The 20,274-nt window shown below is 44.1% G+C and overlaps 1 protein-coding gene across 2 annotated transcripts in view; it reads right to left on the bottom strand.

Annotated features, from left to right (window-relative positions):
• Positions 1-20,274, bottom strand: part of oxnad1 (oxidoreductase NAD-binding domain containing 1) — a 66,535-nt gene that overhangs the window by 45,814 nt on the left and 447 nt on the right. The window contains exons 2-3 of one of the 2 annotated variants that reach the window (XM_070881243.1): positions 6,961-7,024; positions 1,668-1,774 (exon numbers count right to left, since the gene is read on the bottom strand). In XM_070881243.1, the coding sequence (XP_070737344.1) occupies positions 1,668-1,774; positions 6,961-7,024 (171 nt within the window). Of the gene's footprint in view, positions 1-1,667; positions 1,775-6,960; positions 7,028-20,274 lie in introns of both variants that reach the window. The other variant, XM_070881242.1, reaches the window with a different exon arrangement.

Below are 20,274 nucleotides of genomic sequence, written 5' to 3'. Positions count from 1 at the left end.
CTCATAGAAACATAGAAAATTCTGACGGGACTGGCCAGGTTTGATGCAGGAAGAATGTTCCCGATGTTGGGGAATCCAGAACCAGGGGTCACAATCTAAGGATAAAGGGTCAGCCATTTTGGATTGAGATGAGGAGAAACTTCTCCACTCAGAGTTGTTAACCTATGAAATTTCCCTACCAGAGAGTCGTTGATGCCAGTTCATTGGATATATTCAAGAAGGAGTTAGATATGGCCCTTGAGGCTAAAGGGATCAAGGGGTACTGAGGTGAATGATCAGGCATGATTTTATTGAATGGTGGTGCAGGCTCGAAGGGGCGAATGGCCTACTCCTGCACCTATTTTCTATGTTTCTATGTTTAGCCGGAGGTAACAACTGAGCAGATTAAATGGTGCTAACTTCAGTTATGTATGCATAGGTGTTTGTGGAAGCTGAAAGATGGTTTTAGTTTTCCTTGGCTCAGCTTATTTTTGCCATTTTGTAAAAACTTGACTTTTTCTACTGACAGTGCTTTTATTGGCAAGCATTCTTGAGCCTTATTTCCTCTTTCCCACTTCCCTCCATTCCCTTCCCTCCCCCGCCGCCAATGCAAAATCAGGTGGGAGAAAGGAGGGGTCACCCCAACTACAACAGTTCAGAAACATCGCAAAGAAATGCAACTACTATTTTGATCAAATTAATATTGAGACTTGCCCAAATATTGTGTTAGTGGATCAAAGCTTACTCTATAGGCTAACATCACAACCGCATTTAAAAAAATATAAATATTCTTTTTTGGAGTAATATTTACCTACTTAAGTCAGCACCCAGATGTTTATACACCAGTAGCTCTAGTACAGTGTGTTGGAGGATGATGACATTGAAGCTAAATGTATTTTGAACTCCAAAAGAATTCATGCTATACAAGAATTCCTAATTAAAAGATATAGGGGCCGAAATGGCCCCCGCCCAAAACGGGGCACTCCCATCCTGTTTTGTGTGTTTTCACTGCCATGCTGGTTGAGGGCACCTCTAGAGCTTTGTTTTTTTAAAAATTTGGATCCGGAAATCGCTCTTAAATGGGGGCGGTGGCAACACCTGAGGGTGTCAGCATGTCACCACAGCTTTCCCCTTCACTTAAAGGAGAGAGCCTTTGCACTTTTAAAACTTCGGTCCACTGGGCCACCAGGGAGGGTTTCGGCCAGGCCAGTAACCTGGCACCCAAGTGGGGGTGCCAGGTTGCCTGTTGGCGGGCCGGCTGAACACAGGGACATAATTGTCGGGCCGATATGGCAGTCGGCCGAGAAAAAAAACATGGCTGCAGCGGCAGTAGGTCGGAGCCTCAAGGGGAGCCACGCCGCCATTGCAGAAGGTCCACAGCCTCAATGGACCTCTGCAAAAAAGCTCGTTTTGGCACCGCCAGGCGGGCCGAAGATTTTCAGAGCGGAAGTTTGCTGTCCAGGGGTCGGGGGTTAAGATCATCGATGCGCACGGTGATGACGCATTAACACTGATCGGCAGCAGCGGAACAGTAGGGGGAGGATCGGGGCACCGCTGGGAAACCTCGAAAGGGCAATTGGGCTATCAGCGGTCATTTTACAAAAAGTTGGCGGGCCACGTGATTTGCAGTGATAAAAGGCTCAATTTCGGACCCATAGTCTTCTCATGTTGAATTGAAGATTATTTACCACTGTCCTGCTTTGAAGGAAAAATCTTTGTTCATCACCACGAGGCGCAGTCTTTTAACGGTTTCAGATTCATGAACTATTCCACAGACTTTTGCTTCAGCAATCATCTAAATTAAATAAAAGTTTATTGTATTGACAATCAAAATTAATTCCTCTACATGTCTATTAGCAGGTTTCATCTGTTGTATGTAATTGCATTAATTTTCTGTTTTGTTCCTACTTTAACTGCAGTCTCTATATTGAGGGAGGTTTTTTTTCCCAATGTAAAGTATAGATAAATATTCCATACTGAATTAGACATTCTATTTATGTGTAGAAATTGCCTACCCTCAAAATAAAACCAATATAACATTTCCAGTGGGCTACTGCAAGATCAGCTTGCATGAATTACAAATTGCTTTAAGCAATTTCTTTTACAATAACACCAAGAAAATGTCATCTCATTCTGTTCACAATAGTTAACCATATTTACAAATTTAAAGGAATATACTGCATTTCATGGCTCTGTGCCAGTCAATATCATAAAAGCAGTACTCCTTTGCTTTACACATTCCCTAAATGCATCAGCCCATACAATACACATTTTCAAGTTAGCAGAGCTATTCCTTCTGATTATTTGCACTCTCTCATCAAACATTTCCAGTCTAATTTGTTTCAGATTTGATTAGGGTAACCAATTTGTCACATAAGAAAACGACTATGCATTTATATAGCATCTTTCATGTCAACAAATCACAGTGCCTTAATCAGCAAATTACTTTAAGTGACATCGCCACTGTCATCTTCCTCCTCCTCCTCCTCCTCAAAAAATACATCCTTGACCCCTTTGTCCTGGCTAACTACTACCCCATGTCCAACATCCTTTTCCTCTCCAGTTCTTGACTTTATTGGTCTCCCAAATCAGTGTCTATCATTCCCACAATTTCCTGTTTGAATCTCTCCAAATCAGCTTTCTGCCCCTCCAATTGCAGAAGGCGGCCCTAATCAAAGTAACAAATGACATTCTCTATAGATGATGCATTATCACCCCTCATTCTCCTCAACCCCTCTGCAGTCTTTATCCACCATCCTCCTATAACACTTCTCCATTATCCAGCTCTGTGGGACTGCCCTCAGATGGTTCCACTCATACTTAGCTGACTGTAGGCAAAGTATCTCTAGCAATGGTTTCTCCTTTCAGCACACCACACTTATCTCCAGAATTCCCCAAACATCCAGCTTCGGCCCCTTCTTCTTCCTCATCTGTATGCTATCCCCTTGGTGACAATCGACAGATGTGGGTTAGCTTCCATACGTACATTAACAGTTCTACCTCTTGGCCATCTTCTTCAAGCCCTCCACTGCCTCCGAGTAAGACTGCTTGTTTAACATTTAGTGCTGGATGCTGTGTAATTTTGTCCAGCTAAGCATTGCCATCATCTGTGGTCATTGCCACAAAATCCATGACCTGTAATGTGCGGTCAGCGGCGAAGCAGACATTCGCCACTGGCCCCGAAGTAAGCTTCTCACTAAGATCTTGCGATTTCTGTAGCAAGTAGTTTGGCTTTTCAGACATTCAGTTGAGATCAGTGCAAGTTAATGGGGAATTCCTAACGTGAACTGCAGTGATGTCAACAAGCTGTCGAAGCAGCCAATCAAAAGGCAAAATTCTCAGACAAAGAAGCTCTTAAAATTCTAACATTTTGAAAATGTTAGAGCAAAACAAAGATTGGGGCTCTCATGGGGAAAAGGTAAACCTGAAATAAAGATGAACAAACTTAAAAAAAAATTGTAAACTTTTATAAAAAAAAAGTTTCTTAAAAATGTTACATTATTAAAATGGATACATTTGACATGCCAGAATTAATAATCATTTTTCTGGATAATAACATTTTTTTAGCAGACAATACTCTTAAAAAAGAAAACCCCAGTTACACCTAATCCAAAAGGGTCTAACTTTTAACGGGGTATTTAACACCGACATTACTGCGGAAGAGCCTAAGTTTGTCGTCAGTTTCACCGATTTTCATGACTATACCAATTGCCGGCTAAATCCTGAACTTGGTCAGTTTGTAAGGAGTAATAACAGCGAATTGTGTTAGTTTGTTATTACCCACCATAAATTCGGGGCACATATCTTTACCATGGGTTCCATCCTCCTCTCTCCTCTCTGGCACTTTCTCAGGCTGAACCAGACTGTATATAACCTCAGTATCCTGTTCAACCCTAAGCTGAGCTTCCAAAACCATACCATCACAAAAGACTGCCTATTTTCACCTTTGTAACATTGCCCACGTTTGTCCCTATCTTAGCTCATCTTCCACTGAAACCCTCATTCACGTCTCTGATGCGACCAGACACATCGACTCCAATGCTCTTCTTGGCCAGCCTCCAATCTTTCATGCTCCATAAACTTCAGTTCATCCAAAATTCCTGCCAGTATCCTACCATTTGTCCATCATCCCAGTCCTACATTGGCTTCTAGTCTTCAAATTTAAAACCCAAGTGTGTCCCTGCTCTATCTCTAACCTATCCCAGCCCTACAATCCCCCAGCTCTCCATTCCTCTTGCCTCTTGTATATCCCCCTCCCTTCGGTCCAACGTTGGTGGTTGTGCCTTCAGCCTTCTGGGAGCCACAATCAAGAATCCCCTTCCTACACTCCTCTGCCTTTCCATCTCCTTTAAAGCCCTTCTCAAAACCCATCTCTGATTAAGCTTTTGGTCACCCCTCCTAATCTCTCCTTCCTTGGATCGATGTTTCGTTAAGACTCTGAACCACCCTGGACATGTTCTGTGTTAAAGGCACTACATAAATGCAAATTATTCTTTTGCAGGCAAATGCAGTCAGTTTGTATAGGAGATCTACCTTATTGCTGCCTGATCATTGGCCATTCTTCATGTGTGACAGTGACTTTCAACAGCCTATTCAACCAATTGCGGGGGGGTGGCGGGTGCAAAGCTAAGTCTGATAACTTCAAACATCCACACCTGTGCACTTTCCAGCTGGAGTCATTGAATAACAATCAGGAACAGATTAGGAAAAGTGGAGGTGCAACGAGACCTGGGTGTCATGGTACATCAGGCATTGAAGGTTGGCATGCAGGTACAGCAGGCGGTTAAGAAAGCAAATGGCATGTTGGCCTTCATAGTGAGGGGATTTCAGTACAGGGGCAGGGAGATGTTACTACAGTTGTACAGGGCCTTGGTGAGGCCACACCTGGAGTATTATGTACAGTTTTGGTCTCCTAACTTGAGGAAGGACATTCTTGCTATTGAGGGAGTGCAGCGAAGGTTCACCAGACTGATTCCCGGGATGGCGGGACTGACATATCAAGAAAGACTGGATCAACTGGGCTTGTATTCACTGGAGTTTAGATGAGAGGGGATCTCATAGAAACGTTTAAAATTCTGACAGGTTTAGACAGGGTGGATGCAGGAAGAATGTTCCCAATGTTGGGGAAGTCCAGAACCAGGGGTCACAGTCTAAGGATAAGGGGTAAGCCATTTAGGACCGAGATGAGGAGAAACCTCTTCACCCAGAGTGGTGGACCTGTGGAATTCTCTACCACAGAAAGTTGTTGAGGCCAATTCACTAAATATATTAAAAAAGGAGTTAGATGTAGTCGTTACTACTAGGGGGAATCAAGGGGTATGGCGAGAAAGCAGGAATGGGGTACTGAAGTTGCATGCTCAGCCATGAACTCATTGAATGGCAGTGCAGGCTCGAAGGGCCGAATGGCCTACTCCTGCACCTATTTTCTATGTTTCTATGTTTCTAGGAACAGCATTTATTGATTTTTCTCTTTGGCCAGCCCAAAGGTGCCAAGATAATTTGTGGCACTTCAATTGTGGCTTCTAGAATTGCACTTTCTTAAACATATTGCATTTAATGTGCATAAATTATGATTTGATAGCTTCAAATTTCAATTTTCATAACATCAATAAGACAAAGAGGGACTTGAAGATAGATGGAGCGTGTTCTATGCTTTTTACATTCAGGCATATGCTGATGAGATCTCAGAAAATTGTGACACAGGCTGTCGCTGGCAAGATAGGTGTAGAGACCAGCGTAAATTGAATTGAAGAAATTGTGCCCCCAAGTTGGCATGTACACATCTGAGAAATAAAATTATAGCTTTGAGGAAAACAAATTATACAATTTGTTACTGTAATAAACTAATATATTTCCTAAGGATCTGTGCAATACAACAGGTAATTCAAATAGATTCATGCAAATAAAGTGAACCATTTAACATCTGCAAATGTATGCACTATGCTTCGTAACATCGTTCTATGTAAAATGAACCTTTATATACACTAACTTAATTGGGGAACTCCATATGGTTGTTACTAAATACTTGGACTAAATATCAGACAACAATTCCATCAGACAGAGCACAATATCAAATTTCTGAAATCAGGAAATATTTTGTTTCGATTCAAATTCTTTTTTTTAATATAAAAAAAGGTTTATAAATCTTACATGTTCAATTTTTAGTATTTCTTCCAAAGCCTCGCATCAGCATCACATAAACTGGCCTTTATGTCACATGTACAAAAGGTGGCAGCAAACAATGAAATAACAGTGGTGAAAAACTGATGGTATTATGATGTCAGGTGATCAAATTTGTTTCACTGCCCTGAACATCATCATGGGCAGTCCCTCGGTATCAAGGAAGACTTGCTTCCACTCTTAGCAGGGAGTTCTTAGGTGGCTGTACAGTCCAATAAGAGAACCACAGTCTCTGTCACAGGTGGGGCAGATAGTCGTTGAGGGAAGGGGTGGGTGGGACTGGTTTGACACATGCTCTTTCCGCTGCCTGTGCTTGATTTCTGCATGCGCTCGGTGACGAGACTCGAGGTGCTCAGCGCCCTCCCGGATGCGCTTCCTCCACTTAGGGCGGTCTTTGGCCAGGGTCTCCCAGGTGTCAGTGGGGATGTTGCACTTTATCAGAGAGGCTTTGAGGGTGTCCTTGGAACGTTTCCGCTACCCACCTTTGGCTCATTTGCCATGAAGGAGTTCAGAGTAGAGCGCTTGCTTTGGGAGGCTCGTGTCTGGCATGTGAACAATGTGGCCTGCCAAGCAAAGCTGATCAAGTGTGATCAGTGCTTCGATGCTGGGGATATTGGCCTGGTCGAGGACGCCAACGTTGGTGCATCTGTCCTGACAAACTACGAGTAAAACACAATACAGTGCTAATCAATAGCATTGACTTCCACACTAGAATGATAGCAGAAGTTTGAAATCTACATTCAACAAGCTCCCCGACAAGTAAGATCTTCCCCTTCACTCCAATATGCAAGTTATACCGACCTCTTGGCGGAAATTGTTGACCGTTCTCGCCAGATGGTCTGCTTTCCTTCTTGATGACATATTCCTGCTAAAAGTAAACACAATGCCCCAGTTTACAACAAAGAATATATTTATTTAATAGAAACAATCTTGTTTATATTCTTCTTGATTCCTATCACCAAACCTTTGCAATGAAGTCATATATAGACTGGAGCACATAATCTTGGGTGATACTTCACTTGGGGAAGTACTGAGGAAGTACTACATTTGTTGAAGATGCGGCCTTTTGGACAAGATATTAAACCAAGTTACTCAGGTGTATGTAAAAGATTCCGTGGCAATATTCAAAGAAGAGTAAAATAATCTAATTTCAACCGGCACTGCCAAAAGTAGATGATCTTGTCATTCACTCACCTAGCTACAATCTCTGACTGAAGTAACTGTACTTCAAAAGTAACCAATTGATTGCAAAATACTTTTGGGATGTCCAAAGAAAGTGATAAGATATTACAAAATGCATTTTCCCCGACAGTATGGTATTAAGAATCAGCATAATATAGCCACATAAAAAACCTCATGGGGGGGGAGGGGGGAGGGGGGGGGGGAGGGGGAAGGGGGAGAAGCATAAATTATTTTAACAAAAGTAGAATTTTGTAGAAAAACATTTTTACATTATTAATGCAAACTCAATTAAATACAAAATGTTTCCTAAAAAGATTTGAGCTTGTGATAATCCAAGACAACCACATAAAAACTAAGTTTTACATTTAAAACTTCAATTCCAGGGTGCAAGTTGCAGCCCCATATTTTGGATGCCATTTCAGTTAGGTTACAAATTAACAGCTTTGTATTTAAACATACAAAACATGCATCAAAATGCAACATTCATTAAATTTCTAGGTTTTTATTGATTTGGTGGTACCAAACATTTACTGACAAGAAAATATTCAACTTAGCATAAGAACATTGAACAAAAGTAGGCCAATCAGCCCCTCGAGCCTGCTCCACCATTCAGTTAGTTCATGGCTGATCTGTACCTCAACTCTGTTCACCCACCTTTGCTCCATAACTCTCGATACCCTTGCCTAACAAAAATCTATCGATCTCAGTCTTGAACATTTCAATTGATTCAGCATCAACAGCATTTCCATTATACTTTGTGAAAAATTGCTTCCCGATTTCATTCCTAAAGAGCCTAGCTCTGACTTTAAGATTATGCCCTCTTGTTCTGGATTCTCTACAGGAGGAAATGGAATCTGTGCGGTACCCCTTCCAAGACCAATATATCTTTCCTGAAGTTTGGTGCCCAAAACTTAACGCAGTACTCCAGATGGGGTCTGACCAAGGCCCTGTACAACTGAAGCAGCACTCCACTTTTGGGCCCCAAGTTTCGTGCCGCGGCAAAAACGGTGCACCTCCGAGCTGGGCGCCTGTTTTTCGCGCCGAAAACTGCGCCTAAAAAAAAATCCGATATTCTCGAGCTCCTTGGAGCTCGATGTCTGCTTGGCGCGGTGCGGCGCGCTCTTCGCAGCAGGGGGCGGAGCCTAACATTCGCACCGATTTTCGAAGCAGCAGGGGGCGGGTACAATTTAAATTAGCCTTCGTGGTGCCGGCAACCCTGCGCATGCGCAGTCTCACACAAACATTGGCACTCGGCCATTTTTAAAAATACTGCAGAAAAAGTGAAGATTTGTTTCTTGGACCCCTGCAAAGGCTTGTAATTTAATTTTTTTTGATATTTCTGTGTGTGAGGGAGTGCTTTTAGCAGCACTGGTGAATAAATCACCTGCTGAAATCAGAGAGTTCAGCTTTTCACTGCTAAACTTGCAGAACCGGTGCTGCATTGGTGCATGCAAATTCAGGACTGTGTTTGGAGAAATAAGAGTGCCAATTCAACTTTGCAATGGATCAATGTCCACCAAGAACAAAGAATTTCTTGCATGAGGAAGTGGAAATATTAGTCAACGTAATTGAGCAGAGATGGCAGGAGCTAGATACCAGCAACAGAGGTCGCATAAAAGTGCCACCAAAAGAAATGAAGAAAGGCTGGAACCAAGTTGAAGATTACTGCGCAGTGGTGCATACCAGGAGATCTGGAAGTCAGTGTAAAAAAAAATGGCAGGACCTTGGTCAAGTAGTTAGTGTAAGTAATATTTCCCATTTTTAATTTAATCGTAATTGTAACCTGGCTATCTGTATGTCCCACCTTGCAGACTGACACACTCTGTAAAAAGTTATATTTTACTCTTTGCAGAAGAAATTGGCCCACAACAAAAGGGAGGCAAATCGGACAGGAGGAGGCGTGCCCAATCTGCATCCACTGACACCCTTGGAACAAAGGGTAGCTGCTGTGAGTCGTCGTACATGGAGAAAAGCAATTAGTACAGCACAAGCTGGGCCTGCACGCGAGGAAGAGGGCAAGTCCTGAAAATGCATCATGGCCCTTTAAATCAATCTGCTGCCTGGCCTGCTATATGAGAGAGTACTCATGCCACCCACCCCGCCCACTCCCTTGCTGTTAAGCATTTGACTGTTCTGATGTATTTTGCAGAACATGATGATGATGATGATGATGACGATGCTGCTGCTGCCAACCCTGAGGGTCCTGAACAAGAACCAGTATAACCAGCTGCGGACGATCCAGACTGGATGATGGCAGCGATGACTGAAATGTCTGCAGGGGAGAGCTTCCAATTTAATGTTTATGAGCCCCCATCAAGGAGCATCAGAGTTTCAACCCCGAGCATAGGTCTTGGTTCCACCTTCCATGGTTTTGCTTCCGATGTTGCAGGTCCCAGTGGTGCTGCTGGTATAATGCAGCATTCTACAGTCAGTGCACTACCGTCCCAGCCTGCGCCTCCCTCTCGCATAGGTCCTGGTTCCACCTACAATGGTTTTGATTCCGACGCTTCGGGTCCCAGTGTTGCTGCTGATATCATGGAGCAGTTTACACCCATTCATCCAACATCCCAGCCCACGGCTTGCACTTGAGTGCTGTCGTCTGGAACACCGAGCGTCCTACCGTTCCAGCCCGAGCCTCTCCCTCTAGTTCTGCCGTCTGCAACACAGAGCGTCCCACCGTCCGTGCCCGCGCCTCCCTGTGTAGTGGTGCCACAAGGCAGACCCAGGCAGAGGAGGAGATTGGAGACACGATCTCCTGAGATGCAGCGTGCAACAGATGCGACTCAGGTTGTGGCATTGGGTATGGAGACCAATGAGCTTACCCGATCACACATCGGTGGCGTCAATGCAGTAGGTGAAGAGTTGACGGTCCTGACGGAAGAAATAGCAGTAATGACACGGGAACTTCGGGAGGGAATGTCCGAGGGAGTGCAATCGACGGCATAGGCCGTCAGGGAGGGCATGCAAATTACGGCACAGGCCATCAGGGAGGGCATGCAAGTGTCGGCACAGGCCGTCAGGGAGGGCCTGGTTGAGGTAGCTGCTGCAATAAGGGCACACAGCCCAGCCAATCAAATGACACCCCCATGAGGAAGTGAATATTCACTGAAATATGGATGAGACATGGTTGCAGCCTTTCTTTGCTGCTTTTGTTCTTGTTCTTGATGTAGCTGTAGTAGCGTTTTTCAAATTGAAATTGTTTTGTAAGTTTTGTAACTTTACAACTTATAAGGGATCTTATGGTTTTTAAGTGATCTTCAAGAGTCATATTAAAAAGTATAGTTTGATACAACAAATATTTTATTAGTGACGTTAACTTTTCAATAAAATATTTTTTCATTAAAACTGTTTCATGTTCCATTAACACAACACAACATAGGAACAACTGCAAAGAATAAACATGTCCATATGCAAAAGTGGTCGCAGAGCCCTCAGGCATCAGTAGTTGAAGCGTTCACGGATGAGCTGCTGGCGCAAGTCTCGTGCAATCGTTAAAGGGGCACGATGGACGGCCCTCCTCCGACCTCGTGCTCCGGCATCAGGCACTTGCATGCTTTCCTGATTGTCGTTATCATCCACATCCTGGTCTTCCGTAATACTATCATCATGCACTGGACCCTTACGTCGGTCTTCGGGTTCCACTATCAGCTCCTGCTGCCTCATGATGGCTAAGTTATGAAGCATGCAGCACACAACAGTGAAGTGACCGACAATCTGAGGAGAGTATTGCAACTGTCCTCCGGAATGGTCCAGGCATCGGAATCGCTGTTTCAATATGCCAATGGTCCTCTCAATGATGCTGCGCGTCGCAATGTGCGCCATGTTGTATTGACGGTCAGCTTCTGTCCCTGTCACGCGTATGGGCGTCATGAGCCAGGTGGTCAGGCCGTACCCTTTGTCTTCCAATAGCCAGCTCTACCCTTCTGGCTGCTGCTCAAACATGTCAGATAGAACGCTGTCGCGTAGGATGAACGCATCGTGGGTGTTGCCAGGGTATCTCGCATCGACTGACATGATGCGCTGCTTGTCGTCACACACGAGCTGCACATTGATAGAGTGGAAACCTTTCCTATTTCAGTACTGCTCAGATTCCTCCACGGGTGCTCGCAAGGCTATGTGGGTACAATCAATGCAGCCCTGTACCTTTGGGAAGCCGGCAATCCTGAAGAAGCCCACAGCCCTCTCATGGATCGCTTGTGCGGTCATTGGGAAATTGATGGTCATTCCTTCGCGCATAAAGTGCAGTCGTGACCTGGTAAACGCAGGCATGTATTGCACATTGAGAGATGGCACACACATCTCCAGTTGTAGCCTGAAACGATCCCAAGACATAGAAAGAAAGTGCAGCTGTTACCTTCACTTCAACAGACAAGGCAGTTGTCCTTCTGCTTCTGGGCTGCAAATCTGCTCTCACCATATCACAGATCTCAGTGACAACTTCTCTGCGAAAACGCAGCCTTTTCACACAATCAGCCTCGCTCATGTCCAGGTACGAGCGCCTGGTTCGATATTGTCGAGTGGGTAAGGTCTCCTGCCCATCAACCTACGGGCTATGACGTTCCTGGTGCGGTGAGCTCCAATCAATTCTCTCCTATGCAGTGAATTGATGACAAACCATTGCATAATATGTGGTGTTGACAATGCAGCACCCATTCTGCAAATTTAAATATAAAACTGTCGATGTGGCTGCCTCTTCGTCCAAATGGCCTCAGTCCCCCTCACAGCTCGAAGGCTGCTGCTGTATCTTTGGACGCCGCCCCTAAAGCGTGGCCGAATGCCCTCAAGAACCTTAATGAGCTGCGTGTGTCCTGTGTTGATTCTTCGGCTGCCGGCCAGCCACTGACGCCGCTGCTATCTCATGGCCGAATGGCCTCACATCGGTCCGCTGATTCTTCGGCTGCCGGCCAGCCACTGACGCTGCTGATATCTCATGGCCGAATGGCCTCAGGTCCGTCCGGTGCTGCTTCTTCGCGGCCAGCCACGAAAAGAATGAAGGCCTGCCTCAAGCACTGCAGCTCAGCTCGAAGCTTGCTGCCGTTGCCGTCGAGACACTGCGCCACACCGCTGCCTGTCTCCAACATGAAAGGCCTGCCTGAAGCACTTTCACACAGGTAGGAACATGGTTTATTTAATCTTTTCTTTGCTTATAAATTTTTATTCAGGTTGGATTTATTTGTATAATATTTGTATAAGTATAACTAAGGATTGATTGTAGAATTTAATGACTTCCCTCCCCCCCCCTCACCCCACCTCGTTCCCTATGCCTAATTTGTAACCTACGCCTGATTTTCTAAAGTGTAGACAAGGTTTTTTCAAGCGTACAAAAATCTTCACTTACTCCATTCTAAGTTAGTTTGGAGTAAGTTTTCACTCACAAAACTTGGAAATCAGGCGTAAGTGGCCGGACACGCCCCCTTTTGAAAAAAAAATTCTGTTCCAAAGTGAAACTGTTCTACCTGACTAGAACTGGAGCAAGCTAAATGTGGAGAATTCCGATTTCGAAGATACACCGTTCTGCACCAGTTGCTCCTAAAAATCAGGAGCAAATCATGTGGAAACTTGGGGCCTTGAATTCCAACCTTCGAGATAAAGGCCAACGTGCTGGTTGAGCGACAAATGTTTGCCAAGATCCTGCTCTTCTTCAAATAGTGCTATGGGGTCTTTTACGTCCACTCAAGATGGGGCCTCAGCTTATCACATCTGAGAATAGCACCTCAAACAGTGCAGCACTCCCTCTGTCAGCCTAGATTATGTGCTGAAATTTATGGAGTGGAACCTACAACCTTCTAACTCAGGAAGTGAGAGTGCTATCACTGAGACACGGTTGACAACTAACTGTACATATCAAAACCTCAACGAATAATAAGCCAAATGACCAGTTAATCTGTTTTTCCTTCAGTTCTGACAAAAGGTCATCGACCTGAAATGTTAACTCTGTTTCTCTCTTCACAGATGCTGCCTGACCTGCTGAGTATTTCCAGCATTTTCTATTTTTATTTCAGATTTCCAGCAGTCGCAGTATTTTGCTTTTGTAATCTGATTTTTTCTTATGTGTATTGAGGAATGTAGGCGAGGAGTTGTTGGCAAGGTGGAGTACAGTAATGTTGCGGTTATGTTATTCGACTAGTAATCCAGAGAACACAAGTTCAAATCTCATTATGGCAGTTTGAGAATTTGAATTCAGTTTTTTTTTTAAATGGTTGGTATCAGTAAGTGATTCACTATGAATCTGGAAAACTGTTCTTTTTCAAATAGTGCCATGGGATCTTTATGACCATTTGAACTACTGAACAGGCAGGCAGGACATCAGCTTAAAGGGGAATATTGCTGAGTAGTAATACAATAAATTATGCATGAATGCTTTATTAGAAATGGGATTGAAAATTATAAGGAAAAGTACAGGCATAGATGATTACATACTCTATGAAACACAATGATTTCCATGGTGCTGGGACTTGGAAATGCCATCTGTGGAACACAACCAAATAATGATAATTGCAGTGGTAGAATGATATCTGCTTTCATTGGTTAGAAAGGGAGAGGTTTCACCAAGTTCAATTATATTTAAGTTTTACCTGTCATGACCTCCTGCAGGAGATTAAAATAAATCAGGTAGAGTCTGTGTTAGTGCAAGTTATATGCCATCTATTGAAGGAAATGGATTTGATGGCCTGAACGCCCTTTCTTGATCAAAAATTTATGCTCGATGAGTGGTCAATATTAAGCAACAAGGCTATATTTATTCAGGTACTTTTTCCTTTGTTATTTTCAATATTTATATCGTTTTTGTTATTAAAAACTACATACTCAATATATCCATATCTCTATGTCCTCCAGATATGAGAACTGAGAATTATGAGAACTAAACTCATAATTAATATAAAAAGATTCTATTTCAGAGCTTTGCATCTCAGTTACGTGCTAGAGAACTATTGATGGAGGACTGTGTGCTGCTGTGGATTGGCACACTGTCCTTTCATATTTGCAACCTATCCTAGACTAATGGGAGGAACATATTCCTTACGTTGCTTGCAAGGATCCTAAAGAAAGATGCACAACCAATCTCAACATAGTTCCACAGCACAAAAATGCTTAGAGTTTATTAGAAATCTCATTCAGAGGTCAATGAGTTGACTGGTGTTGAAGCAGAAAAATCCAGTGCAGGGGGAGGTATTTAAGTCTGCCAGATGAAACTTTACAATCTGCTTTGGTTAATGCTGTATGCAATCTGGATGCCAGAAACTGAAAAATGAGAGATTTCTAGCTATATCATAGAAGCATTTTTTGAGCGTAAAATACAACCAGCCTAACACAAGAGGTGACAATGGAGCAGTTTTGCTGAGACCAGTACACCCTGATCTGTGAGGTGCAGCTCCTTGACAGTAACATTTACTCATTTTAGTATAAAACTTCACTGCCCAAATCCTATCTTGCAGAGAGTCCCAATCCCTGCTCACTGCCCTCCAATGTATCCCCATCCCTCCTAGCATTGAATTCAAAATTCTTATCCTCATCTACAAGTCCCTGTACAATCCCATTCCTCTCTACCTCCACAACTCCACCACACTTGAATGTTAGTGTACGCATTTGCTCTGCCAGCTCTGGCTTCTGTTGTATCCTCCCACTGCGTGGAGAGGCGTCAGTCCGGGGTCGGCGAGAGGCCTATAAAGGCCGCGAGTTCAGCAGTCGGGAGGGTGCATGGAGAGGCGTGAGTCCGGGGTCGGCAAGAGGCCTATAAAGGCCGCGAGTTCAGCAGTCAGGAGGTGCGTCACTGAGGCGTGAGTCCGGGGTCGATAAGAGGCCTATAAAGGCCAGCTTGTGCAGCTACAGGGAGAAGGCAAAAAAGTAGAAAGAAATAGAAAGGTGACGTCACAGCCAAGGGAGTAAGTGAATGGTAAGTAGTTTTTCTTTCTTCGTTTCTATATCAGTGAGTAACATTTAGCATTGTTGTTGCCAATTTAAGTGTATCCAAGGGTTAAGTCATGGCAGCAGAGCTCAGACACATGTTATGCTCCTCCTGTACTATGTGGGAAATCACCCCGACGACTACGTGTGCGGGAAGTGTATCCGCCTCCAGCTCCTGACGAACAGCGTTGCAGAACTGGAGCTGCAGTTGGATTCACTCTGGAGCATGCACGATGCTGAGAATGACGTGAATAGCACGTTTAGTGAGTTGGTCTTATCGCAGGTAAAGGGTACACAGCCAGATAGGGAATGGAAGACTAACAGGAAGAGCAGTGCAAGGAAGGTAGTGCCGGGATCCCCTGCGGTCATCCCCCTGCAAAACAGATGCACCGCTTTGAGTACTGTTGAGGGGGATGACTCATCAGGGGGGAGCAACAGCATCCAAGTTCATGGCACCATGGCTGGCTCTGCCGCACTTGAGGGCAGGAAAAAGAGTGGGTGAGCGATAGTGATAGAGGATTCAATTGTAAGGGGAATAGATAGGCGTTTCTGCGGCCGCAACCGAGACTCCAGGATGGTATGTTGCCTCCCTGTTGCAAGGGTCAAGGATGTCTCGGAGCAGGTGCAGGACATTCTGAAAAGGGAGGATGAATAGCCAGTTATCGTGGCGCATATAGGTACCAATGACATAAGTAAAAAACAGGATGAGGTCCTACGAGGCGAATTTAGGGAGCTAGGAGCTAAATTAAAAAGTAGGACCTCAAAAGTAGTAATCTCAGGATTGCTACCAGTGCCACGTGCTAGTCAGAGAAGGAATTGCAAGATAGCTCAGATGAATACGTCGCTTGGAGTGGTGCAGAAGGGAGGGATTCAAATTCCTGGGACATTGGAACCGGTTCTGGTGTAGGTGGGACCAGTACAAACCAGACAGTCTGCACCTAGAACCAATATCCTAGGGGGCATGTTTGCTAGTGCTGTTGGGGAGGAGTTAAACTAATATGGCAGGGGATGGGAACCTATGCATGGAGACAGAGGGAAATAAAAAGGAGGCAGAAGCAAAATATAGAAATGAGAATAGCAAAAATGGAGGGCAGAGAAACCCAAGGCAAAAAATAAAAAGGGCCACATTACAGCAAAATTCTAAAGGGGCAAAGTGTGTTAAAAAAACAAGCCTGAAGGATCTGTGCCTCAATGCGAGGAGTATTCGGAATAAGGTGGACGAATTAACTGCGCAGATAACAGTTAACAGATACGATGTGATTGGCATCACGGAGACATGGCTCCAGGGGGACCAAGGTTGGGAACTCAACATCCAAGGGTATTCAGCATTTAGGAAGGATAGACAGAAAGGAAAAGGAGGCGGGGTGGCGTTGCTGGTTAAAGATGAAATCAATGCAATTGTAAGGAAGGACATTAGCGTGGATGATGTGGAATCGGTATGGGTGGAGCTGCGGAATTCCAAAGGGCAGAAAACGCGAGTAGGTGTTGTGTATAGACCACCAAATAGTAGTAGTGAGGTTGGAGACAGCATCAAACAAGAAATCAGGGATGTTTGCAATAAAGATATAACAGTAATCATAGGCGACTTTAATCTACACATTGATTGGGCTAACCTAACTGGTAGCAATGCGATGGAGGAGGAGTTCCTGGAGTGTATTAGGGATTTTTTTAGACCAATATGTCGAGGAACCAACCAGGGAGCTGGCCATCCTAGACTGGGTATTGTGTAATGAGAAGGGACTAATTAGCAATCTTGTTGTGAGAGGCCCCTTGGGGGAAAAGTGACCATAATATGGTAGAATTCCTTATTAAGATGGAGAGTGACAAAGTTAATTCGGAAACTAGGGTCCTGAACTTAAGGAAAGGTAACTTCGACGGTATGAGGCGTGAATTGGCTAGAATAGACTGGCAAACGATACTAAAAGGGTCGACGGTGGATAAGCAATGGCAAACATTTAAAGATCACATGGATGAACTTCAACAATCGTACATCCCTGTCTGGAGTAAAAATTAAACTGGGAAGGTGGCTCAACCATGGCTAACAAAGGAAATTAAGGATAGTGTTAAAGCCAAGGAAGAGGCATATAAATTGTCTAGAAAAAGCAACAAACCTGAGGACTGGGAGAAATTTAGAATTCAACAGAGGAGGACTAAGGGTTTAATTAAGAGGGGGAAAATAGAGTACGAGAGGAAGCTTGCAGGGAATATAAAAATTGACTGCAAAAGCTTCTATAGATTTGAAGAGAAAAAGGTTAGTAAAGACAAACATAGGTCCCTTGCAGTCAGATTCAGGTGAAATTATAATGGGGAACAAAGAAATTGCAGGCCAATACTGCTAGTTACATCCTCAATAAATTCCAGAAGATTCATCAAGCATGATTTCCCTTTCATAAATCCATGCTAACTTGATCCGATCCTGTCACCGCTTTCCAAATGCGCTGCTATTTCGTCCTTCATGATTGATTCCAACATTTCCCCCACGGTTCTGCCTTCACGAAAGAAGATACAAATAACATTCCGAAGGTACGAGGGGACAGTGGGTCTAGTGAGGAGGAGGAACTGAAGGATATACTTATTAAGCAGGAAATTGTGTTAGGGAAATTGATGAGATTGAAGGCTGATAAATCCCCGGGGTCTGATAGTCTGCATCCCAGAGTGCTCAAGGAAGTGGCCCTAGAAATAGTGGATGCATTGGTGATCATTTTCCAACAGTCCATCGACTCTGGATCAGTTCCTATGGACGGGAGGGTAGCTAATGTAGCACCACTTTTTAAAAAAGGGAGAGAGAAAACAGGTAATTATAGACCGGTTAGCTTGACATCAGTAGTGGGGAAAATGTTGGAATCGATCATGAAGGACAAAATAGCAGCGCATTTGGAAAGCAGTGACAGGATCGGATCAAGTCAGCATGGATTTATGAAAGGGAAATCATGCTTGACAAATCTTCTGGAATTTTTTGAGGATGTAACTAGCAGAGTGGACAAGGGAGAACCAGTGGATGTGGTGTATTTGGACTTTCAGAAGGCTTTTGACAAGGTCCCACACAAGAGATTGTTGTGCAAAATCAAAGCACATGGTATTGGGGGTAATATACTGATGTGGATAGAGAACTGGTTGGCAGATAGGAAGCAGAGAGTCGGGGTAAACGGGTATTTTCAGAATGGCAGGCAGTGACTAGTGGAGTGCCGCAGGGCTCAGTGTTGGGACCCCAGCTCTTTACAATATACATTAACGATTTGGATGAAGGAAGAGTGTGTAATATCTCCAAGTTTGCAGATGACACTAAACTGGGTGCCGGTGTGAGCTGTGAGGAGGACGCTAACAGGCTGCAGGGTGACTTGGACAGGTTCGGTGAGTGGGAAAATGCATGGCAGATGCAGTATAATGTGGATAAATGTGAGGTTATCCATTTTGGGGGCAAAAACACGAAGGCAGAATATTATCTGAATGATGGCAGACTAGGAAAAGGTGAGGTGCAATGAGACCTGGATGTCATGGTTCATCAGTCATTGAAAGTGGGCACGCAGGTACAGCAGTCAGTAAAGGCGGCAAATGGTATGTTGGCCTTCATAGCTAGGGGATTTGAATATAGAAGCAGGGAGGTCTTACTGCAGTTGTACAGGGCCTTAGTGAGGACTCACCTGGAATATTGTGTTCAGTTTTGGTCTCCTAATCTGAGGAAGGACATTCTTGCTATTGAGGGAGTGCAGCGAAGGTTCACCAGACTGATTCCAGGGATGGCTGGGCTGTCATATGAGAGACTGGATCAACAGGGCCTTTATTTACTGACGTTTAGAAGAATGAGAGGCGATCTCATAGAAACATAAAAGATTCTGACAGGACTGGGCAGGTTAGATGCAGGAAGAATGTTCCCGATGTTGGGGAAGTCCAGAACCAGGGGACAGAGTCTTAGGATAAGGGGTAGGCCATTTAGGACTGAGATGAGGAGAAACTTCTTCACTCAGAGTTGTTAACCTGTGGAATTCCCTGTCGCAGAGTGTTGTTCATGCCAGTGCACTGGATATATTCAAGAGGGAGTTAGATATGGTTTTTACGGTTAAGGGGATCAAGGGGTATGGAGTGAAAGCAGGAAAGGGGTACTGAAGGAATGATCAGCCATGATCTTATTGAATGGCAGTGCAGGCTCGAAGGGCCGAATGGCCTACTTCTGCACCTATTTTTCTATGTTCCTCCACCCACAATCTATAACTTCTTCCTAAATCCCTCCACGATTCTACTTCTCCTTCAAACAACTCCTCAAAATCTATCGCTTTGACCATGCCTTTGGTGACATCCCTAACCTTTCTCCCATCACTGCATTAAAATGTTGCACCATGTCCACTGTGACTGAAGGCCACCCTCCAGAAAGTGAAGTACAAGGTTGGGTATTTTTAGTAATATGTATATAAAAAATACAGGCAACATACAATGATACAAGAGTGGCATATTCATAAGGGTGCCACACTCAATAAGAGTTAATTGGAGAATTTGCAATGCATTTATTCACTAAGCTTTGTTTTCATCAATGATGTTAGCAAGATAAGGTCACATTTTTTAATCACTGCCATTGAGGTACTTTGGACTGGTCAGGATTGCATGCAGCTCAGCACTCCAGCAAAGAAAGTAGTGGTCAAGCCCAGAAAGCGATTAGTATTTTCTACTTTAACTTCAGATTTTCAACATTGATGATGTTTCCTCTTATCTCAACTGTTTAGAACTGCGATTTAAAGAGTTAGACCGATCACAAACCCACAAAAAGCTACACTGCAAGTTTAGAGTTGGCGCAAAGCAGTTTACTTTACACTAAACTTGTGTAGTGTAAATCCAGGCTGAATCTGACTGCAGAGTGAAGCTGAACGAGGCTCCCTGACTCAAGATTTCAGTTGAATTTACACTTTGAGTGTTGTGCAAAGTAAAACTTTTGGCATTCGTACTCCAACTTTACCCACATGGAGCCAGGCTCATGCAGTAGAACGGGTGACATATCGAAGTCATGATGGGCGAGAGGCTCAGGAAGGCAAGAATAGA

Source organism: Pristiophorus japonicus, chromosome 5 (genome assembly GCF_044704955.1).
Source record: "Pristiophorus japonicus isolate sPriJap1 chromosome 5, sPriJap1.hap1, whole genome shotgun sequence".
NCBI lineage: Eukaryota > Metazoa > Chordata > Chondrichthyes > Pristiophoridae > Pristiophorus > Pristiophorus japonicus.
Note: the sequence above shows the minus strand (reverse complement) of the source record. Positions and strands in the feature narration are given on the sequence as shown.